The sequence below is a fragment of the Heteronotia binoei genome, chromosome 2 (assembly GCF_032191835.1).
Source record: "Heteronotia binoei isolate CCM8104 ecotype False Entrance Well chromosome 2, APGP_CSIRO_Hbin_v1, whole genome shotgun sequence".
NCBI lineage: Eukaryota > Metazoa > Chordata > Lepidosauria > Squamata > Gekkonidae > Heteronotia > Heteronotia binoei.
Genome location: NC_083224.1, coordinates 107552014 through 107577437, shown reverse-complemented (window position 1 = coordinate 107577437; position 25424 = coordinate 107552014). Strand labels below are relative to the sequence as shown.

At 40.4% G+C, this 25424-nt stretch overlaps 1 protein-coding gene across 4 annotated transcripts in view; it reads left to right on the top strand.

Annotated features, from left to right (window-relative positions):
• BEND5 (BEN domain containing 5) overlaps positions 1-25424 on the top strand; it is a 98429-nt gene that overhangs the window by 61856 nt on the left and 11149 nt on the right. For all 4 annotated transcript variants that reach the window (XM_060231790.1, XM_060231793.1, XM_060231791.1 and 1 more), the window contains 2 exons: positions 3172-3320; positions 4059-4272. In XM_060231790.1, the coding sequence (XP_060087773.1) occupies positions 3172-3320; positions 4059-4272 (363 nt within the window). The remainder of the gene's footprint in view (positions 1-3171; positions 3321-4058; positions 4273-25424) is intronic.

Sequence of the window (25424 nt, the reverse complement as noted above, 5' to 3'; positions counted from 1 at the left end):
GATTACAGATTTTTGTTAGAAGATCCACAAGTTCAACTTTGAGTTCTTTCAGAACTCTCGGATGTATGCCATCCAGACCCGGTGACTTATTAGTTTTTAATTTGTCTATCAGTTGTAGGACCTCCTCTTTTTTCACCTCAATCTGACTCAGGTCTTTCAACACCCCTTCCAAAATTAGTGGTTCTGGGGCGGGCAAAAAGTTCTCATCTTCCACAGTGAAGACAGAGGCAAAAAATTCATTTAGCTTCTCAGCCATTTCCCTATCCTCCTTCAGTAATCCTTTTACCCCATGGTCATCCAAGGGCCCCACTGCCTCCCTGGCTGGTTTCCTACTTCTAATATATTTGAAGAAAGTTTTATTGTTGGTCTTTATGTTTTTTGCAATATGCTCCTCATAGTCCCTTTTTGCCTGCCTGATCACAGTCTTGCATTTGATTTGCCACAGCCTGTGTTCCCTTTTACTAATCTCACTTGGACTGGTTTTCCACTGCTTAAAGGAGTCCTTCTTACCTTTTACAGCTTCCATTACTTTGTTTGTTAACCACGCAGGCCTTTTCTTATGCCTGTTTGCGCCTTTCCTAACTTGTGGTATGTATTTTATCTGAGCTTCTAGGATTATAGTTTTAAATAGCATCCAAGCTTCCCCAAGGGTTTTGATCGTATGTACCTTTCCTTTCAGTTTCCTCCTCACATGCCTCCTCATCTCAGTGTATTTACCCCTTTTAAAGTTAAACGTGGTTGTGGCGGTCTTTTTGGACAACTCCCTATTTATACAAACGGTGAAATCAATAACATTATGGTCACTGCTCCCAAGTGGCGCAATCACTTTTACATCTCTCACCAAGTCTTGGGTATTACTTAGGACCAAATCCAGGATCGCCCCACCCCTGGTAGGTTCTGAGACCATCTGCTCCATAGCACAGTCATTGAGAGCATCAAGAAACTCAGTCTCTTTCTCTCGACCAGAACACATATTGACCCAATCAATCTGCAGGTAGTTAAAATCACCTATTACGACACAGTTTTTACGTTTAGCTGCTATCTTTAAGCCTTCCATCATATTATAATCATCCTCTCTCTTTTGATTTGGTGGGCGATAACAAACTCCTATAGTTAAATTTCCTTTTGGGCCCTCTATTTCAACCCAAAGCATTTCTAAAAGTGAATCTAATTCTCGGATCTCAGTCTTACTGGACCGTATATCCTCTCTGACATACAGAGCCACCCCACCTCCAACCCTTCCCTCCCTATCCTTCCGATATAGCTTCTATCCAGGAATCACCGTGTCCCACTGATTCTCCTCATTCCACCAAGTTTCTGAAATTCCCACAATGTCTATGTTTTCTCCCAACACTAAACATTCCAATTCACCAATTTTACTTTGCACACTTCTAGCATTTGCATTCAAACATCTATAATTTCCCAGGCGAGCTAGGCCCGCCACCTTCCTCCTGCCACCTCGAGACTCTGGCAGACAGTCCATATTGCTTGTTACCTTCACAGTGGACAACTCTGGTCCGTTACCCGGTAGAAAAATAGCAGCTAACCCTTCATCTCTTTGAGACGAGTCCTCCCGAACCAGAGACATTTCATCTCCTGTCGGCTTTCCCCCAAGATTTAGTTTAAAAACTGCTCTGCCACCTTTTTGATTTTAAGCGCCAGCAGCCTGGTTCCATCCGGGGACAAGTGGAGACCGTCTCTTTTGTACAGCTCCCGCTTGTTCCAGAAAGCATCCCAGTGCCTAACAAACTTAAACCCTTCCTCCTTACACCATCGTCTCATCCACACATTGAGACTTCTAATTTGTGCCTGTCTCTCCTGCCCTGCACGTGGAACAGGTAGCACTTCTGAGAAGGCTACCTTGGAGGTCCTGGCCTTAAGTCTCCCGCCTAGCAGCCTAAATTTTTCCTCCAGGACCTCACGACTGCATTTCCCCACATCGTTGGTGCCAACATGCACCACAACCACAGGCTCCTCCCCAGCACTGTCTATCAGTCTATCTACTACACGCGTAATGTCCGCTACCTTTGCACCAGGCAGGCAAGTCACCATACGGCCAGTACGCGGTTTCACCACCCAGCTGTCTACTTGCCTAAGGATCGAATCACCAACTACCAAAACCCCCCCTCTCCCCCTGCTCAGGGATGGTTCCTTGGCGCGAAAGGATACCCGCTCACCAACCGAAGAAGAGGTCCCTTCTAAGGGCGCATTCCCCTTGTCCTCAGCCCGGTGCCCTGTTCCCTCTCGACCCTCACGCTCTCTGGCAGCAACGGGGCTGCTACGTTCAGAGCGGGGCTCATCTAATACGCCCCGGAGAGTCTTCCCCAAGTGCCTAACTGACTGTCTCTGCTTCTCCAGGGCAGTCACCTTGGCTTCAAGGGTACGAACTCGTTCCCTGAGGACCAGGAGCTCCTTGCATCGAGCACACACCCAAGACTTCTGTCCTTTGGGCAGATAGTCATACATGTGACACTCAGTGCAAAACACTGGAAAGCCCCCAACCCCCTGCTGGCATTCTGTCTTCTATATATATATATATATATATATATATATATATATATATATATATATATATATAATATTCAGTCCTCTTTAAATGCTGTTTGTTTAAGTGGCTCCCCTTCTGGAGGGTCAACTTACCTTACCTCAGCTTACCTTATTGGGAACTTACCTTATTTGGAGAACAAGGAAATCAGTGATCTGGGTTCCTGGTCCTTAGAGAGCCCCTAGGCGAAGAGCCACAGGCCAAGAGCCCTTTAGCTCTCGCCTTAGGCTCGCGCCTTTGGCAAGGCGCAGCTTAAAATGCAAAGAGGTGGAGCAGAGGCACTCCTCAGCAATCAGCAGCAATCACTCTCAATCTCTTTCACCCTTAGGCCAGTCAACCAAAGAAAGAGCAGTCAACCAAACAAAGAGCAGTTCCCCAGCTATCACACCTTAGAAATTTAGTCAGCCCCACAAACCTTAGAATGAAGTCCTTCAAAACTCAGAAATTCTCAGCAATTTCTCCAGCTGTCTCAGCTATCAGAGCTGCTCCGCTCCTCTCAGACCTCTGTGAGATGTGCTCAGCCTTTGGCAAGGCGCAGCTTAAAAGTTTGCACATTTGATAGTAGAATCTGTAACTTGTTTGATTGTTATTTGATATACTTATATATTCTTTTCTGAATTGTCTAGGTCCTGCCATAGAACTTGAAAAAGTTAATCCAGAATCTATTGATCCTGAGCCTGAAGTACAGAAGACATTCAGTGAGGAAGCAAACACATCAACATACTATCCTGCTGCTGTTCCAGTAATGGACAAATATATACTTGAGAACGGAAAGGTATTTTTGGAAGTTACTTCATTAATATTTTCAAATCATAATTATGCCATCTCATGATGCTAAGTGACTTTGATAAGATCTTGATTATATTTTCCTGAGTTGGTGTTACTTTGGGGGCTTTTCCAATATGACTGTGTCTGTTCCCTGGAGTACACCAACTGGTCATACCTATGATAAAAATAATAGCTTTAAAATTATTTGAATGCCCTCCCATTAGAGAATGCTGGAAGTAGCTTGGAAAATTTGTTTCTGACTTCCAGGTAGACATAGATTTAAGACCTCAATTTGGATCCAGACTAAATTTTTCAATGGCAGAATGAAATTTTTCTTCCTGCTGCAGCCTACTGATCTCTACAAAATGGTACTCCTGGGAAATAGGGGCCCAGAAGAATGTCATGAGGATGGTCTGAGGCAGGAAAGTCGAATAAGAAGAAATTGTCGATTTAGTCTGGATCTAATTTTATGTTTCTGATTTCATCATCTGAGCACCTTTATTCTGGTATCATCAGTGTTCTGATTTAGCTGTATAGCTCGATCTGATTTAATGCTTAAATAGTTAATTAAGTGGTTGAAACTGACCATTCTAAACTTTGAAATATTATAGAAATATATTTGGAGGTTTTTTTAGGGGTAATGGTTGGTATATCAATCTGTGAGTGGCAAAACTAATAACTTAATTATCACGCTGGCTGTTGGGTGCTCTGTGCTAATTGTGAACTGACTGCTATTTGTTTTCAGGTTCATCTTGGCAGTGGCATCTGGGTAGATGGGGAGAAATGGCACCAGCTGCAAGTAACTCAAGGAGATTCAAAGTATACAAAAAACTTAGCGGTTATGATCTGGGGAACAGATGTTCTCAAGAATAGAAGCGTCACAGGAGTGGCAACCAAAAAAAAGAAAGATGCTATTCCTAAACCACCTCTGTCACCTCACAAATTAAGCATTGTCAGAGGTAGGTTACTTGGAGAATGTAATGTTCTTTTGTGGAGATGAACTGGAAGAATGTTTCTTCTTCCTTCTCTTCCCAAGGCTGCTGAAAGCCGTCATGAACCCACAGCCAAAGATCCCGTCCCCCCACCCCAATTCAAAAGAATACACGCAGAGTAGGTATACTGCTACTATTTCCCAGCAACATATTACCTGGCTTTCAGGTGCCTCGGACGACCCAGGCCATTGAAATTTTCTGTTCTCTTAGTTGCTCTTCTTAAGCAGTCCTGACTCTTTCTACAAAATTTTTCCATTTATCAACTTTATCAGAATATCCACTGAGATTTTGTTATGTGTCCTCTTTTCCAAAACAGTAAGGTATCCTAACACCATTACAACTTCTACAAATTTACAAAAAGTCTTTTCTAATCTCCAAATTTTCATTTAAAATATTGAAAGATCTGTAATCATTTTAAGAGAAAAGTAGATGTCCAAAGATAAGTAGAAAAAAATTGCTATACTTAATCTGGCATTTGAACAAGAAGTCTAGCTTTGAACAAAAGTGTACCAGGAGAATGTTAAGCACAGTTAATATTAATTGAAATAGATTGTGATGTAAGGACTTAAAACTGTAAAGTTCTTTTTTTTATTATTTCAATAGAATTTGAATGCATCTGATTGTCTCTGGATTGCATATAATCATATAGGTTCAGATGTACCTTTAAATACATCTTACTATGTGTTGGGTGTGTGTGTAGCACCCACATATGTTGTGTTTTGGTTTTTTAGTGGCATGTGATCTGAATCTAGTCTTATCTGTATGATGCATGTGGATGTGAACATCAGTGTTTGACATGGAGTAAACAAAGAGAAAATAAGATAAAAATGTTTATGCACATGCACATCCATGCACAATCAATTTGTGGCTGAATCTATACATTACTAGAGATATTGCGGCAATTGGAGGTGGTGGAGACTGCTTCTCCTAATGTTGGGCATCATCCAGCATCATTATTCTTTTGGGCAGAATGCCATTGATGCAGAAACTATAAACATACTGCTGTACTCATCAACATAAATTGCTTCCTATAGATACTGGGAGTCATGGAAGCACAACTGCTGCTAATGTCAGGGGGCGCTGATTTGAGACTTTCTAAGAGTTACTGGAAAGAAGGTGCCTAAGCAAATATTCTGAGATAAAACAGGCTGAGATAAAACTAAACATATTTCCTCTCCCAAATATTTGTCAGCTATGGATGACATCACTCCAGTTACCCATGTCTTGTATTTATGATTCTGGAACTTAACTTCTAGAAATGAGTCATACTAGAATAATTCTTATTTAGAATGGAACTTGGGAGTTTTCAGTGCCCATTCGTAGCTAATACCACCAGCTGGGCAACCAGCAAGCTGTTAGAATCATAGAGTTAGAAGGGGTCATACAGGCCACCTAGTCCAACTCCCTACTCAGTGCTGGATGTTTGTATAGCTGCTGCTTGTATTCATCCAACCACGGCATGAAGACTGCCAGTGAGGAGGAACCACTTCCCTAGGTAGCTGAATTACTTTTGCTGTAAATTTTCCCCTAATATCCAGCCAGTATTCTTGCACCCATAATTGAACCCGTTATTGTGAGTCATATCCTCTGCTACCAACAGGAACAGCTCCCTGTCCTCTAAGCGACAACCTTTAAAATGCTTAGAGAACTATCACTTCTCCACTCAATCTCCTCATCTTCAGACTGAACATTCCTTTTGTTGTAGGGCTTGGTCTCCAGGACCCCGATCATCTTCACCACTCTGTTCTGCATCCACTCCATCCTGTCCACATCCTTTTTGGCTTCCAGAACTGCACATAGTACTCCAGGTGCGACCTGACCAATGTGGTGTACAATGGGACTATGACATCTTGTGATTCGGATGCTAATCTCTCTGCAGACATCCCAAGACCGCATTAGCCTTTTTGCCTCTGCATCACACTGACTGCTCATATTTAGCTTACAGTCCACTTGTACCCCAAGATCTTGTGCCCCAGAAGTGTGTCCCCTATCCAATATGAATGCTTCATAGTTTTGTTACCCTGATGTGGAATTATGCACATATCCTTGTTGAACTGTATCTTATTAACATCTGCCCACTTTTCCAGTGTGTCCAGATCTCGTTTAATTCTATGTCCTTTGGAGCATTCACTACGTTTCCCAATTTGGTATCATCTGCAAGTTCAATGAGTAGTCTCTCTACCCCCTCATCCGAATAATTTATAAAAATACTGAAAAGTACCAGGACCAGAACCCCACTGCCACTGGGTACCTCCCTCTAATCAGATGAAATTCCATTGGCAACTACTGTTTGGGTGTGATTCTCCAACCAGTTCCCTATCTACTTAGTTATCCAAGTCCAGTCTGCAATCCTCCATTTTACCCATCAGAACAACAGGGGGGACCTTGTCAAAAGCTTTATTGAAATCCAAGTAAACAGAGGTTGGTCTGGTAGGACCTGTTGGGAACAAATCTGTGCTGACTTCCCTCTGTCACCAAGTCATCCTTCAGATGCCTGTAGATTAACCCTGTTGAAATTCGCTCCAGTATCTTCCCTGGAACAAAGGTCAGACTTACTGGTCTGTAGTTCCCTGGTTCATCTTTTCTCCCTTTTTTGAAGATTGGGATAACATTCACTCTCCTGCAGTCTTGTGGCACATCTCCTGTCCTCCCAAGAGGCCATGAAGATGATGGACAAAGGCTCTGCAAGCTCTCGAGAAAGTTCTTTGAGTACTTCTGGGTGCACTCCATCTGGCCCGGGGGATTTGTATTCATCCCAGGTAGCCAGCTGCCTCTCAACAACCACTCTCCATGTCAACTAGCAACCCAGATTCCATGTCTTACCTACTGTCATCTCTAAATAAGCCTTTTCTTGGGAGTGGGGGAAAGTGAAGCAAAATTGAGCCCTTCTGTTTTCTTTCTGACTTCTGTCAGAGTTTCTCCATTATCATCCAACAGTGGGCCTATTGCCTTTTCTACCTGGTGTTTGTTTCCCGCACATGTGAAGAAGTCTTTCTTGATGTTGTGAGCCTCCCTGGCCAATCTCAGCTCACGCTGAGCTTTGGTCTCTCTACAGTGACTAACAACCCAGAAATACTCTTTAGAAATATGTCCATCCTTCCATTTCTTGAACATTTCCTTTTTCTTCCATAACTCATCACAGAATGTTCATCCGCATTGGTTTCTTGTAACCCCTACCATGTTTCCATATTATTGGAATGGTAACGGCTTGAGCTTGCAGGAGTTCTTGTTTTAGGAGAGTCTACCTTCACTTGCTCCTTTCCCTTCCAGCATTCTTGCCCATGGAATGATTCTCATTATACCTCCAAGTTCATTAAAGCCTGTCCTACTAAAATCTAACATACACATCTGGCTATGAACTTCCTTGGTCCCCCCAAGAATTTTTATCCATGTATATAATATTTATCCACTCATGCTTACCAACATGCTTGGTAACACTCTCAAAGTACTCTTCTGTATGCTTAATAGTTGTGTATTCTTTAACAATGGTTTCACTCATTTACTTAGGATATCTGCCATTTAATTTCATGGATTCCTTTTAAAAATCAGCAAAGGACTCCCTACTTTCCAATTTTGTAGAGAAGCCAATTTTACTGGAAAGGAGTGGCATAATAGTTAAATGACTGATACTTTGAGTTCCCCATCAAGACCCATGATTTTGATCTCTTGCCATTTCTATTTGATTTGACTCTTCAGACACCTACATGCACACAGTGATTCCAGTACAAGTAAATCATCCCACCTCTTAAACAGTGAAGATGAATGCAAAACATATCTCTAACTTCTCTGCAGTCTCCCTAACTTCCTCTAGCAGTCCTTTCAATTCTTTATCATAGGCCATCCAGCTCTCTGGCTGGTTTCTTTACATCTGATGTATTCAAAAATATTATGGCTTGTTTCACAGTGTAGAACTCTTTAGAGATCCTCAAGTATCAATTAGTGAGCTTAGACTAGAATATCTCTGCATAGGGGGTCTCTTTTACTGTACTTCACAATTTTTTCCTCACAATAATGTAACTTATTTCACCATCAATTTATGTGTTGACAGAGCCTGTGTTCCGTGTTCTCTTCATTTTGGGCAGTTTTCACCATACCATATCAAACCTTTAATGGCATAACAGTTGCAAATAAAAATACACAGAATATAAAAATTTAAACATTGGAGATAAAATCAAAATGATTCATTCATACATGGTCCTATTTAAGTTTAAGGATGTCAGCCAAAAATTTTGCCACAGCCTCGCTAACCACCCCCTCAGTATCATTCAATAAATAATAACAGGGTGGCAGAGAAGACAAATCTGGGGAGAAAGAAAGCTTGCGAAATAAATCTTTACGAAGATTATGATAAAAGGAACAATTAAGCAATATATGCTGAATTGAGTCGGGAATATTCGCTCCACAGGAACAGAGTCTGTCGCCTAAAGGGACTCGATGATATCTCCCTTGTAAAACTTTGGAGGGAAATGCATTTGGTCTAGCCAACATAAATGCCCTGTGACGACTTGGAATGGTTAAGTCTGATAGATAATGGGGCATTTTGCCACAGAAAGCATAAAGACCTAAGGAAGCTGGGGAGCAAATATAACGGTCTGTTGGCCGTAGTTTCATTTCCTCCAACTCCCACAGTCTCAATTTAATACATCTGAAGATATATGACTCATCAGAAGTTAAAAAAAAATCATCAACCTCTATCCCCAACTGGTTAAGTTTGGACATAAGCACTTCTGTCCAGGATGAAATATATGGGTCTCTTTTCATACAATCAAGAAGGCTGTTAGGGCTTCCAGTCATGAGGGATGCTGTGAGCAGACGCGTGTAACTCGAGCTCCGAGCGGCAGTCGCGACTACTGGGTGATATGAGCAGATAAGAGTGCTTTTTTCTTCACTCACAGTGCAGCAGTTTCTTGGGGAAGCCTTTGAGGTCCTGCCTTATTTTAGTTCGGCTCCTCTTGTTACACACAGAGTTAAAGAAGGCGGAAGGTTTCAGGCCTGCTTCCCTCCCCCCCCCCCTTAATTGCCTAGCTGAAGATTTATGTCTCCTAAGCCTCAGCAGAAAAGAAAGAAAGATACGCGTGGGAGATGGGGGGCGGAGGAGGAAGATTCTTTGAGTGGGGACGAGCCTTCGCCGGCAGAAGGCTCCCCCCATGGAGAAATTAGAGGGGAAGATAGACACCCTTGCGGGCGATTTACACCAGCTGTCAGTGCATATGGACAAGCTTGACAAGCTGCAAGTTTTAGAGAGCCTCCCTATCCAACTCACCCAACAGCTACAGCAACTGACTCAGCAGTTACAACAAATGCAAGAAGCCACAAACGAAGCTTTAAATAAAATTCAGCTCTGTGAAGGCAAAGTCGCCTCAGTTGAACAATCCGTGGCCAAGCAAGCTGTAGCTCTTAAAGAGACAGGGGGAGAAGTGCAGGCACTGCGGGCGAAATTAGATACCCTGGAGGTTGAAACGCGTCATCGCAACTTACGTTTGGTAGGTCTGACAGACTTGCCGGCTCGGTCTCCTTCTGAGTTGATTTCTTTTGTGGTTGGCCTCTTCTGGCAAATACTCCAACTCCCTGAGGATTTTGCTCTGGACATTGCTGATGTCTTTTGCATGGTGAGACTAGGACAGCGGGGGTTAACAAGAGTCACTCTCTTGATCTCTTTTGTTTGCGTTACTACTCGAGACTTCGTTTTGAGAAAGTTCCGGGAGACTGCAATGAGTAGTGGAATAACTTGGCAAGGGAGTGCAGTGCGTCTCGCCTTATACCCAGACTACCCACTATCTTTAATTCAGAGGAGAAGGGCATATAATATGGCAAAAGATCTAGCTAAGCAGCTGAATTTAGAAGCCTTCGTCATGTTCCCGGCAACACTGGTCGTGATTCAGCAGGGGAAGCGTAAAGCATTTTACTCCCCCCAGAGTGAAGAAGAATTTTTGAGAACTTTACAATTGCCAACTGCTGTGAGCTTATCAAGGACACAGGGAGGGAAAGCAAGGTCCATGGAGACTTAATCATGTTCGGGCCGCAGATGCTTGCTGCTGCAAAAATACTGGATGGTCGCTTTAATCTGCAGCCATTTGCTCAGTCTCTTCTTTGTATTTTTTTTCTTTTTTTTTCGGTTGCAATGTGGTCCTGATGGTGCTGGCTTTCCCCTCCCAGACTGTTCCATCCTAATGCAATTTACTTCCCCAATCTGCTGGGTCTGTCTGTCCTTTATTCTAATATCCATAGTTAACCGCCTAGTTTTTGGGAGGCCTCCCCGTACTGGCTTGCCTCGCTACCCAGCATTTTTTTTCCCTGAGTGAGCCTTTTTGTCCCTCTTTTCTCCCCCCTTGCCCAATAAACTTCGATTGCATTAAGACAACTGGCACTTATTGGATTCCTGTAGCTACTGCGGAGAAATTATTAGTTTAAGTATTGTTGCTTGGACTGATTCATAACTGCACTCATCTACCAATGCATTGTATACCAGTTAGACTGATGTTGAATTGTATCCATTTTTGTACTTGATTTTCATTATTTTAATAAGTAGGCTGGGGGGTGGGGGGTGAGTTTTTTGTGATGGGCTGGGGGCGGGCTGTGCGGACCGGGGAACAGGGTCTCGACTGATTGATTGCTTGGTTAGGAATGTGCATGCAAGGGTGGCAGTCCATGTGACATACTGGACTTGTACATGTCCATAATTTAGGCGTAATAGCTATACAGACTCCAGTGAGTTTTTCTTTAATTTTCTTGTGTTTGGATTTATTACCCAATGTAACAAGTGCAGGTGCATGTCGCTCGGGCTCTGCTAAATACCCTGTGACTCCAATTGGAAGCCAGGAAGTTTGGGTGGGGGTTATACGCTCCAAGGGGTTCGGAGCGTATTATGTGGTGGGTTTCACTGTAGGGTGTAATATGCCTGTTCTTATTTACCATTTGGTGCCTGGCTGTCAGCCCCTGGCTGGGTGCCCCCAGGCCAGGGCGCAGGATGCCGTTTAAAGTGTTGACATTCAATGCACATGGCCTCCGTGACCCCAAAAAAAGAGCCATGATCCTTGGCGCACGCGAGATACGAGCTGCTGACATTGTTATGATGCAAGAGACCCATATTCTTGAAGACGAAGCTGGTTGGTTGGCAAAGTATCGTGGTGACCAGGTTTCTTGGTGGGCATCGAACGAAATGTTCATGGCGTAGTCATAATTATTCGGGCCAAGTTGAGGTGGGCAAAGATCTCAGAGTTCCCCAATCCTCAAGGTCGCTATATTGTGCTGCTAGGGGAAGCCCAGGGGGTGAGGACAGCCTTGATTAATATTTATGGTTCGAATAACGATAATCCCCATACTTTTAACAAAGTGGCCGCTATACTTGCGAATTTGGCCTATGATAATATTATCATAGGTGGTGATTTCAGTACTACTCTGGATGGCAAGATGGATCACATGGGTGCGATTGAACGATCCTTGAGATCACGGTCGGCCACCCTGGCCCTGATGAAGGAATTTGGGCTGGTGGACGTATGGAGGGAGCAACATAAAGACCTGAAAGCCTATACCTTCTGCTCTCACATCCACCAGACCCTTGCAAGATTAGATTACCTATTGGTGTCTAAATCCATATTCCGATGTGTGCGTTCATCGGCAATTTGTCCCTCCACTCTTTCTGACCATCACTTGGTGCTTATGGAAATGGACAACATGCTACATATAGATAAGGCCCCATCATGGTACTTTAATAACTCTTTAGTAAATGATGAGGCTTTTTGTGCACAAATGGAAGCAGAAATTCAATATTTCTTTGCGACTAATGAGGGTTCCGTTCAACCTTATTTGACTGTATGGGAGGCTTTTAAAACAACGATAAGGGGAATAATCATTGCCTATACTGCAGCAAAAAAAAAGGGAAAACGCCGTACTGAGGCAAATCTTGAGTCCAGACTTCGGGCCCTATGGGATGCACAGTTCCAAAGCCCTTCAGAGGTGCAATTTAGGCAGATTCAACAAATAAATTTTCAACTTAATATGCTCAGGTCAAACAAGGCCGAACTTGCTTATGCACGCATCAAACAACAGCATTGGAAATTCGGAGGGAGACAAGGCAGGGTTTTGGCATCCAAGCTTAAAGCCCTGCAAGAGCAGAGATCGCTCAAATTGTGGATGAATATGACAAACCTCACGTCTCTTCTGCGGGGATTGCTGAATGCTTCCATCAATTCTACCAGACTTTATATCAGGGACATACGGCAGTGGACCCGTCAGACCAGGAATCTTTTCTGTGCTCCCTGGGTCTTCCGCAGTTGTGTGAGGAAGCAAAAGAACTTTTGGGGGCCCCGTTGAGACTTGAGGAAGTGAAGGAGGCGATCCACGGACTCAAAACCATTTCTTCACTGGGCCCTGACGGATTTTCTCCAATGTGATATATCCAGTTTGCTGATAAACTTGCTCTGAAGTTGTTGGCTACATACCAAACGATTTTTGATCAGGGTATGCCATCAAACTATTTTAATGAAGCCTGGATTACCTTAATTCCGAAACCTGGGAAAGACCCCCATCTCTGTGCCAGTTACCGCCCTATATCACTTCTAAATATTGACAATAAGATTCTGACGGCAATATTGGCAAAGCGTCTTCAAAGCGTCATCGCCTCGGTGGTCGATCCTTCCCAAACCGGTTTTATTCAAGGATGTTGGTGCAGACAATATTTGGCTCATTACGGATTGGGCCGCGATCTATACTCAGAAAGAGGATGTTGCCCTCCTTGTCTTTTTAGACGCAGAGAAGGCCTTCAATCGGGTTGATAGATTTTTCTTGCAGAAGGTATTGAAACATATGGGTTTCCCAAAAGATTTCCTTCATTGGACGTGCCTGATCTACAAGTCCGCTACGTCAAGGGTGCGGGTGAATGGTCACCTCTTGGCATCAATTAACCTTCGGTGTGGCACCAGACAGGGGTGTCCGCTGTCCCCTCTTCTCTTTGATCTTTGTTTGGAGCCACTCGCTAGGGTGGTTCGATTAAACTATAACATTCATGGCATGTGTCACCAATCACAGACATTCAAGATTTTGTTATATGCCGATGACGCTATGCTTACTATTACGCAGCCGGAAATATCGATACCGGAGATTATTCAACTGGTAACTTACTTCGGCAGGTTATCGGTTATAAAATTGGCAAAAATCAGAAATTTTACAGATTGGGGGCGAAGAGGAACTGATGGGAGACATTGGGCAGTTCTCAGTTCAAGAGGCTTTATCATGTATTTGGGTATTCTTATTCCTAAACTGCCTAAGATGCTGATTGAGTTAAACTTAAATAAAGTAATAGGGAAAATACAGCCGGAGCTAGAGTGATGGTCTGCTGTTCCCTTGTTGCTTTGGGGTAAAATAAACACTCTGAAGATGATCATCTACCCCCATTTCTTTTACGTGTTGCATGGTATCCATCAATACATACCGCAGAAATGGTTTCGAAAAGTCAACTCAATATTAATGAAATTCTTGTGGGAGGCTGTCGTGGGCACGTCTACAGTTACCATTCGACCGAGGTGGATTCGGCCTGCCAAATTTATGCCTATACCATCGGGCATACTTGTTGGCTGGTATTCAGCGATGGGCTTCACTTCATCAACTTGTAGGGTCACCCCTGATGAACTTGGAAACTGCCGTTCTCACTCCTTTGTCGACATGGAATGCACTCGGGTCAACATACCATCAGGGAGAGACGGTTCTTCCATCAATTTGGGCGACAAGACAGACATGGCAATATTTGGGTGATACCTACAGATTTGACAACAACATCCATAGTCGGATGACCCGTTGGGGCAACCCCAAAGTGAAGATAGGGGGACAGCCGGTGATTTGGAAACTATGGGCACAGAGGGGTCTCTTAACTCTCAATCAGCTTAAAGATAGCAATGAGGATGTGTTTCTTTCCTTTGAGGATCTACAAAGCGGTTTTGGGTTACCAGCTAACCAATGGCTGCAATTCCATCAACTGAAGCATTCACTGTCCACTTCTTTCGGCATAGACGCCTTGGCAGTTCCGGATGCCCCGCCTCTCCTGCAGACTCTAGAACATGCAATAGAACAAAATATGCCAGTCCGTGTTTTATATTCATGCCTGAAAAAAGACTCACAATACTCTATGGAAGATTTGCGATGTCAATGGAGAGAGGAAATCAACTGCCTTATTTACCTTTTTCAATGGGCGGCTATTTGTAGTGATCTCCGGCATTGTTCGAAAGATCTTCATCTGATTTTAATACAACAAAAGCTTCTGTTCAGGATTTACTGGACTCCTCTCCGCCTCTATAAGCATGGTTTGGCTGAATCTTCAGCTTGTTGGTGGTGTCTGCGCCCAGAGGCGGGTCTGGTTCACATGCTGTGGAATTGCCCGACGCTACAAAATTTTTGGGACGGGACCGTTCGATGGATGCAACAGGTACTTAATATTGACCAGTCTATCTCTGCTATGCAGATATTATTGAACTATTTCCCGTCGATCTGGCCACTGACTTATATGCAGCGAAGATGGGCTGCATGTGCTATAATGATTGCTAGGCGGCTTATTCTGTGGCAGTGGCGTGAAGACTTCACTGGCACGATTATAATTTGGCTTGAGGGAATGTATGCCTTAGCTGTGCAAGAAAGGGTAGCATATCGCCGGCAATGTCAACAACAACAGTTCGAAGAGATTTGGTCGGCTTTTTTAGAAGCATCAAATACTCAATATTCTGTACCTTGAAGTCTGGATTTGCCTGCGCGGGGGCGCGTGGGCTGGGGAACTGGCATGCCGGCATCTAATTAAGTCGTTCAGGTTACAGGCAGTTTAGATCAGGAGAATACATGGTGGTGGTGCACAGGGTGTGGGATGAGTGCTGTTGTCTGTTCGACGGAATGATTGTCTGCGATGTGCTTATGAAAAAAATTTAATAAAGTATAAATAACAACAAAAAAAAGGCTGTTAGGATCTGTTCTAAAGTGAATTTTGAGCCAGAATTTAAACACTGCAATCCAGGCTTTTGTCTCCACCAAAGACTGACCCACTTCAGAGCAGAGAGCAAAGCAGGACACACATTTTGGCATACCTCTAAAGAATGAGGCTTGAACGCCCTCCACTTTCCTGGTAAATGCTGAGATCCATATAGGGATACCATAGAGAATTTGGGCTAGCGTTTTAGCTTTGAACACCTTAATTGCTGCCGGAACTAATTGGTTGCCCCTTGTAAAGAAAAACTGTTTAATTTGAGCAATCGAACATTTAGCCAAGTTGATGGTGTTGTTACGATGTGAAACCCAGCTAAATTTGTGATTAAAAGTGATCCCCGAGTATTAAAAAAAAAAAATTGGCTCAATTGTTTTTTTTTTGTTAAAACAATTTTATTTAGTAACATATGATAACAATATCTGTTTCTTCCATCATTAATAACTTCATTTCATCTATCCCATATTTTACTTTCTAACCATCCCTCCCCCCGTTACTTGACCCCCGCTGGTGTTATTTACTTAAAATACTAATATTTAAAGGTACCCTTAACTAATTAAAAAAAATTAATATTCTTCTTCCTTCTAAGACTTAATCATTATTAAAAAATTGTCCAATGTCCTTTTATTTTTCACTCTTTTTCTACATATCTTCTAAACGTTTTCCACTCCATCTTAAAAACTTCTAAGTCATAGTCTCTTAAAATTCTTGTTAATTTGTCGATTTCACTCCATGTCATAACTTTTACAATCCAATCCCATTTCTCTGGTATTTTTTCTTGCTTCCACAACTGCGCATACAATGTCCTAGCAGCTGAAAGCAAGTACCAAATTATAGTTCTATCTTCTTTTGGAAATTTTTCCATTTGTAATCCCAACAGAAAAGTCTCTGCATCTTTCTTAAATTCATATCCCAAGATCCTAGAAATTTCTTGTTGAATCAGCTGCCAATACTTTTTTGCTCTTTCACAAGTCCACCACATATGGTAGAAAGAACCTTCATGTTTTTTACGTTTCCAACATTGTCTGGCATCTTATTGTTCATTTTTGCCAACTTTTTAGGAGTCATATACCATCTATACATCATTTTAAAACAGTTCTCTTTAATACTATGTCACGTCGAAAGCTTCATAGAATTCTTCCACAAATATTCCCAAGTTTCCCTCTGTATTTCTTTATTTACATTAATTGCCCACTTAATCATTTGAGATTTCACTACTTCATCTTTCGTAGACCATTTAAAAAGTAATTTATATAGTTTTGAAATTAATTTTTCATTGTCTCCAAGCAGAACTTTTTCCATTTCTGTTTGCTCTTTTCTTATTCCTTCTGTTTTAATATCATTTTCCACCAAACTCTTTATTTGTTGCATTTGGAATCAATCATATTTATTATTCAACTCTTCAACAGTTTTAAATTCTATTTTGCCACTTTGTATTTTTAATAATTGATTGTATGACAACCACTTTTCTTCACCCGTCTCAGCTGTTATTTTTATTACTTCTGCTGGCACTATCCATAACGGCTTTCTCTCATCCCCATATTTCTTATATTTCATCCACGTATTTAACAAATTGTTTCTTATATAATGGTGAGAAAAAAACCATCCATCTTCCTTTTTCCATAATACATATAAGCGTGCCAGCCAAATTTATTTCCATGACCTTCCAACGCTAAGAGTTTTTTGTTTAACAACATCACCCATTCTTTTATCCACACTAAACAAACTGCTTCATGATATAATTTTAAGTCTGGTAATTGGAATCCTCCTCTCTCTTTTGCATCTGTTAAAATTTTCATTTTAATCCTTGATTTCTTCCCAGCCCACACAAACTCTGAGATTTTTCTTTGCCATCTATTAAATTGTTTACTATCTTTCCCAATCGGAATAGTTTGAAACAAATACATTATTCTTGGCAGAATATTCATTTTAATTGCAGCTATTCTGCCCAGCAATGACAAATTAAGTTTATTCCATTTTATATCTTCGTCCATTTTGTGCCATAGCTTCTCATAATTATTATTAAACAAATCAATATTCTTCAGTGTTATCTCCACACCCAGATATTTTACCTTAGAGGTAACTTCACATCCCGTTAGCTTCTGCAATTACTTTTGTTTGTTTACTTGCATATTTTTACATAAAAGTTTTGATTTTTCTTTATTAATATAAAGTCCCGCCAATTCTCCATATTCTTGTATTTTAGCTAACAACAAAGGTGTTACTTGTATAGGATTTTCATTTATAAACATATCATCTGCAAATGCTCTATATTTATAAATAAATCCTTTTTCTTTTAATCCTTCTATTTCTTTGTCATCTTGTATTTGCATCAGTAAGATTTCAAGAGTCATTATAAACAACAATGGGGAAAGCGGACAGCCTTGTCTTGTACCTTTGCTAATTATCATATCTTCTGTAAGATCTGCATTTATACACAGCCTTGCACGTTGTTCAGTATATATTGCTTTTATCATCCTTATAAAGTTTTCCCCCAACTCCATTTTCTCCATTACTGCAAACATAAAGTCCCAGTTTAAATTATCAAATGCTTTCTCTGCATCCGCAAAGAATAATGCAACTTCCTTTTCTGGATGTCTTTCATAATATTCTACAATATTTACAATAGTTCTAATATTGTCTCTTATTTGCCTTTTGGGGAGAAACCCCGCTTGATCCTCCTTTATAAAATTTATCAAATATTGTTTAAGCCGTTCTGCCAATATTCTTGTATATATTTTATAATCATTATTTAATAGTGAAATTGGTCTATAATTTTTTACATTCGTGACGTCTCTATCTTCTTTTGGAATCAACGAAATTACAGCTTCCTTCCATGTATTTGGTATATTCCCTTTTATTCTTATCATGTTCATCAATTTCTGAAGTTTCGGTATTAATTCCTCTTTAAAGGTTTTAAATAATTTAGCTGTATATCCATCTGGCCCAGGTGCCTTTCCAGTTTTCATTGCATTAATCGCTGCTTCAATTTCTATTTTTTTCAGTTGGATCATTCAAACCTTTTTTTCATATTTTCTGTTAAGGGTGCTATTTTAATATTTTGTAAATACACTTCCATCTTTTCTTTCTTTATTTTAACACCCTTAAATAATTTAGCATAGTACTTAAAAATTCTCTTTTTATACCTTCTTGATCTACCATCTCTCTTCCATCAGCCACAATTTTATTAATAATTTTGCTTTCTCTTTTTTTTCAATTGCCAGGCCAAATATTTTCCAGGTTTATTCGCTCCCTCGAAAGTTTTCTGCTGTAATCTTTTCAAATTCCATTCCAGTTCCTTATTTATGTCTCATTTGTGTTTGTAATATTGTGATCTCATAATTTTCTTTTTCCCTGGCCTTTTTCTCAGTTCCCCTTCTTTTTTCCATATTTCATTTTGAATGTCCAGCATCTGTTTTTCTTTTGCCCTCTTATCTTTATTATTCAATGTGATCAATATTCCTCTCATTACCGTTTTCGCTGTATAGTCCCGTACTTCAGGGTTTAATTTTTCTCCATATATCTTCCAGGTTTTCTTGTTTAACCAATTCAAAGAAGGACTTTGGCAATTTTCCTTTATTATTTTTTTCCCCAGACCTATCCAGTGTATTCTGAATTGTTCCATTAAAGTCCCCCATTATCAAAACTTGATCATATGTCACTTCATCAAATTGTTGTATAATGTCTTTAAAAAAAACATCCAAAAAAACATTTGGTGCATACAGTCCCAATAACAACTTTTTTTGCATTTATTATTATTATTTAATATTATTTCTACCGCTACAAATCTTCCATTTTTGTCTTTAAACACTAATTTCGGATCCAATTCTTGTTTAATATAAAAAATCACTCCCCTTTTCTTCTGTTCAGCCAATGAATGAAATTCTAGTCCCAATTGCTTATTTCATAAAAATTTGTAATCCTTTTGTTTGATATGTACTTCTTGTAGACAAACCATATTGCAATTTTGCTTTTTAATCCAGTGAAATGCTGCCTTTCTTTTTTGTGGTGAATTTAGTCCATTTACATTCCAAGATAACAATTTGTAATCCATCATGGTGCAAATTCTTTATGTTTTTCATAAAATCTACGCAGTTCCTGTGTGTTTGTAATTGTAATCCTTTTTCCTTGAAGTTTAAAGCTCAAACCTTTGGGTATTATCTGTCAGAACTGGGACGAACTTCAGACAATTCCAATACTTGTTACAAAGTTAGGATCTTTATTGAAGAACTACAGTGCTAGAGCAACGAGATAACAGTAATGCCGGTTCCTGGCATTTGGTTACATTTTATGCCATCAGTAAAGTACAATAAAGCTATCATTCACACGGTTACAGACAAGTGTCTCTTTTCCCAGGCTTCGTTATCAGAAGGGAGGATGCCTCCCTGTGGTGAAGGCCAAACGGCCTGGCTTCAAAAGGGCACCTGTGGATGTTGAACAGAGACTATCTGTCGCCCGTCTCGGAGCCCTAAATATTTGGAATAGCTACGAGGGCAGGGTTAATTACTCAGGCTATGGACTCTGTGTTAGTGTTAGGTTACAGCATGGAGTCGGTTTGGCCAAAGCAGGCAGAGAGAAAGTTACAAGTTCTGACAATTATCCATCTATACCTCATTTCATTGTCCCGTAATTTTTCTGTCAATTTCTTATATGCTCTGCTGTCATTTATCACTTGTCTTGGCAACTCCTTCATAATTCTTACTCTGCTGCCTCCCACTATCAAAGTCTTTTCAAAGTTTTTATTCATAATCTTTCCCACCATTTCTTTTGTCATATATCTTATACCCACATCTCTTGGTAGATTATTTTTTTGGCATACAGTGAGTTCACTCTATACATATAGTCATGCACATTTCTAGTCCCTACAGGATCTTCCTCCAGAAATTCTGCAATTATTTTTATTATATATTCTTTCAAGTCAGTTTCTTCATCCTGAGGTACTCCTCTCAGATGTATCTGGGTCTCCATTAATTTGCAGTCATGAATTGCCACTTTTTCTTGTATTTTTAACAAGGTGGAATCATGTACTTTCACTCTCCCTTCCACCTCTTGAACTTTCTTTGATGTTACCACAGTCTCATTCCTGAGATCCTCTATATCTTTTTTTAGCTCTTCAATATCTTTTCTAATTTCTTTTTTGGAAGCAGTTATCTCCTTCATCCCTTTCATTATCCTGGCTTCCATTGCATCTAATTGGTCCTGCATTTTCTCCAGTGAAGCAGGCCTTGCATGGGTTTGCTTGTAGTCTGACATGTAAAAACATTGAAAATTTTGACTTCACCAAATTAAATTTCAACTACCAGGTTCAAAAGAGTGAAGCTTGCTTTCTTCAATGAGCCTAATTTCACCGTCCTCAGAGCCTCCTGGGCTCAGATATTTATTTTTAAAGTTTTTATTTTCTCCAAAATGGCGGTCGCAACTTTCTGCCACATTTTAATTTTTTTTCTTTTTTCTCTAAGGACTTCTGAAATTAACAATAATATCCAATAGCATTTACCTTATAATCGTCACCTCTGTCGGCTCCACCAATTTTTAATGTCCCGAACACTTTAAAAATTTTATTTAAACTTTAGCCTCCTAGCAATGGCCGCCGATGTTTTTCTATGATATTATAGTCCTAGAGTAGGCTGGCTGCTTTGATGATTTCCCTTTTCCATCCAATACTTCCTGCTTTACTTGCCACCAAGTCCCGTTTTCGCTGGTAGAGAGCTCTCACGATACGTGACGTGTGTTGACTATGAGAGCTGCAATTCTATGATGATGGGGCTTTTTCTCAAAAACCACAAGGAAACCAAACAATAAATTCCTTTCCACTTTTTAGCACTGTCCTTTAAATTTACAAAGTCCAAATTTCGCCCCTTCTCCCCTTCTTCTTCCAAGCTTTCTAGATTTCAATTTCCCACCTTCTGATTTTATTTTGATTAACTTTAATTAGTCCTGGAATGAAAGATAGCGATCAGTACCTTTTCTGTCGTTATCCAGATCAACACTGGTCTTGTGTAGCTTTAGATGTTTAGTAGTATCAAAGAAGATTAGGATCCTGTCGAGCTTATGTCAAATAAATGACTCTGGAAACTTCTGCAGATGATGAAAATGCAACTCGTCTCTGGAGACCCCTCAAAGCCTCAAAGGAGCCCTCCCCGGAACTCCCTTTTAGTCAAGGTAAATCTCCTCAAAGTTTCCTGTGCATATCTTGGACTGATCTCTGTCTGAGAAAAGTGGGCAGTAGGTATTAGATTGCCTTCCACTACCCCAAACAGAAGTTCTAGCCTGCTTCCCTTCTGAGAAGCAGTTCAGCTCGGCATTTTCCAACCCTGGAAGTCTGCTCAATTGTTGAGTTGCCAATAAACCATCTCTGTGGGCACCAGTAATTTGCAAAGACAACTACTTTAGATTTGGCACAATTGATAAAGAGTGAATTACAGTTGCAGTAGTCATAGAAGGCATTCAAATACCCTTGAATGCCTCTTTCAACACTTGTGAAAAAGAGGATGGTAGTATCATCAGCATAAAGCAAAGCAAAGCAAAGCAAAGCAAATTTTATTTTTATATCCCGCCCTCCCCCGCCAGAAGGCGGGCTCAGGGCGGCTCACAGACATGACAAGCATGATTTGGTTAAAATAGACAGCAATAGTTTAAATAATACAATTACATGAATTAATAAAGTTTAAAAATATAAAAATAAAAGAATAGGAGATTAAAAGATATAAAAATATAAAGTAATAAGGGGACTGCTCGGCCTGCTAGTTTAGGTGGATGACCATTAATAGGGTTCAAAAATTGTACCAGGTCAGTTAAAAACAAATTAAAAAGATGCGGGGCCAGCACACAACCTTGTTTAACCCCCTTTAACACTGGGATTTTGCTAGTCAAGTCACCACTAGAAGAAAATTTCACTTGGCAAAAAGTATTAAAATGAAGTTTCCTCAAGAGAAACAGCAGACGAGGGTCCATTCCCAGGTAACCTAGTTTAATCCATAGTTGGGCTCTATCTATTGAATCAAATGCGCCCTTCAAGTCGATGAAGGCAGCATATTTTTTTTTGTCCCGGTATGCATATATTTTTCAGCAAGTAAGGCCAGAGTGCAGCAATGGTCCATAGCAGATTTACCTTTGGAGAAGCCAATTTGTTCAGGACCTATGATGTTGCCTAGGCACATCCAGTCAGTTAATCAGAGTTCTAAATGTTTGGCATACAGTTTGCCCACTATAGATAATAAACTAATGGGGTGGAAATTTTCTGGTAACTCCACCCCCCCCCCCTTTTTGTATATTGGGATAATTATAGAATCAAGCCAAGAGTCAGGGATGGAGCCATGCAGATCAATGAAAGAGAACAATTTTGCAAGGGGCAAGAGCCACCAATCGGCAGACTTTGTGAATACCTCAGCAGGAAGGCCATCAGGGCCTGGTGCTTTATCCGCTTTTAAATCCTTCAATAAATCACTCATTTCCTCTAGAGTTACTGGAGGCCAGATCGGCATATCAGTAACTGTGGGGTTTGCTAAGATAGGAGGGGATACACATGGAGCAGCAAAAATGTTAGGGAAGTAATCAACCCATGTTTGTGCAGAAATATTTGGGTCAGTAACAGAATTGTTTTTAGATTACCCGAAATGATTCTCCAGAAACCCTTATTATCATTAGATTTTATCAAGTGGTAAAGTTGGCCCCATTTATTCTGAAAGAAACTTTCTTTTTGGATGTAATAAGCTCCAGGTAGCCGGTCTTACAAGCAATATAGGCCTTACTTTTTGTTGGGTCTTTGGAGTGACAGGCCTCGTTTCCAAGCTAAACAATCTGTATCGAACCAGCTAGAGAAACTAGACCTAGACAAGATCACAGGTTTTCCTTTAGAACTACAGTAATCAATTAATAATGAGAATCCTGAAAGGATTGTATCATCTGAATTGGAATTTATGATTGAATCCCTTAATCTGTACATTGCTTCAGAGCCAAAGAGGGAAGAAAACTCCCTTTCTAGGTCCGGGGACCACTTGATTTTTTTTAGAACATTCTCAGAGGCCTTCACAGATTGGGAAGTTGATACCATATTAACCTCCAGATCCTATCTTAAAGATAGAAATAGGGGCAAGTGGTCACTTTCCGTGCGCAGATCAATGTAAAAGTTATCGATAGATGACAGAAGGTTGGGTGAACCCAAACAAAAATCTATCACACTGCAACCCCGTGTGGAAAAAAAAGTAAAATCAGTTGCAGCTGGAAATTTGGAGAGACCATTAAATATTATGGCATTGTGTGCTATGCAGAATTCAATTAATCTAAGACCTGCCTTATTGGTTAAAGTATCTTTAGAACAATGGGGCAAACATAATTGTAGTGGAAAGGATTCAGCCGCTTCATAGCCAAAATGAGAAATTCATTTCTGATTATTACTGCCTATCCGAGCATTAAAATCACCAAAAATCATGAGCTGAGCAGTATGGAATTTCCTAGATAAAGACATCACATAATCAGAAAATTTCTCCCAGACAGCATCAAACTCCAGCTCTCCATTAGAAGGGGCTAAATAAACATTAATCATGATTAGAGTCAGTACTGGAGGGGATAGCAATAAAGTCTGGGCAATTGGCGGGCAAGGATCCAAGAGGACCACCTTAAATGGTAAGTTGGATTTCACCAAAACAGCCAGGCCTGCTTTACTGTGACGTTTAGAATGAGTTCTGTAAGCAGGGAGATTAAAAACTTTAAAATCCGTCAGTTTAAAACTGTCTTCCGCCCATGTTTCCTGAAGGAAGACACAATCAAAGGATTTCAAAAAATCTGAGTCATTCGCTTTAGTCTTCCACCCAGCTATGTTCCAGGAGACAATGTGGATATTCCTTGTGGCTTCCCTAGCTGGTAGTCAATCAATAATGGATATCCGTTCTAGCACCCTGGCGTCATCAGTGAAAATACAGCCATTATGTTGAGGTGCAGTTTTCACTTTTTGAAGGCAAACAACCTTCCTTTTAAGGCATCTTTGACTTAGTTCATTAATTGTTCTCATATCAAGTTAGTTTTGATGATATCTGCCTTGATTTCTTGTATACATTCTGGTTTAGCTTTAGTTATTTCAATTCAAATAACATTCAAAAATCCTGAATAAATTTGAATTACCGTGTCTTACCTTTAAATGCTTTTTTTTATTAATCCCTTATTTCTTAGGAGATTCCTCTTCTGTATATTAAAAAATATTTCATTTATTATTTTTTCAAATTACATTAAAATTTCTTTGGAATCATTGCTGACCACATACAAAACAATAATTGCAAGTACAAATTGCAATCAGAGTGAATACCATCTTAACTCCAGAAAAAAGTAAAGGGAAAAGGGATTACGTTCCATTTGCCTCCATCCAACATAAAAAGATGCCATATTAAATCTGTTTCGCTGATATCTGTGTTGCTTTGCAAAGCAGTAAGTCTGATTAAGGAATATGTATTGTCTTTATTTTCTCAAACCACTGTGATATCCTCGGAAAAGTATAAGACTTCCAGTATTTGGTGGAATTCAACCTCACTCTCTAATTAAATTCAAACTAATAATTCTAAATTTCTTAGAAATTGCTGCTGTGTAGCTCAGTAAGAATCCATGGTCTAAATCGGACTTCTTCTGAAATTAAATTTGGTTGCAGGGGGCAACTTGCCACTTAACAATAATGCTGCAATCAATGAGGGACAGTGGCTCAGGGGAAGAGCATCTGCTTGGTAAGCAGAAGGTCACAGTTTCTATCCTCGGCTTCTCCAACTAAAAAGGGTCCAGGCCAAATAGGTGTGAAAAACCTCAGCTTGAGACCCTGGAGAGCCGCTGGCAGTCTGAGTAGACAATACTGACTTTGATGGACCGAGGGTCTGATTCAGTATAAGGCAGCTTCATATGTTCATATATGTTCCCAGTGGATTCAACAACACTCTTTTCTTGAGTAGTACTCAGAACCAATCCCAAGGTTTCCTACCTTTTAGTTGGTTCCATGAATGTCGCATCATTTCTGATATGTTGAAATTTTGTCTCTATCATGACCCATGCACTTGCACAATATAAGTGGCAAGTTGTCCCTGAAATCAGTACACACAGATTTCCAGAAGAGATCCCATTGGCAAAGGCTGCTTGGATAGGGAAACAAAGTACAGAAGTTTGTATACAAATCTTAGAAACT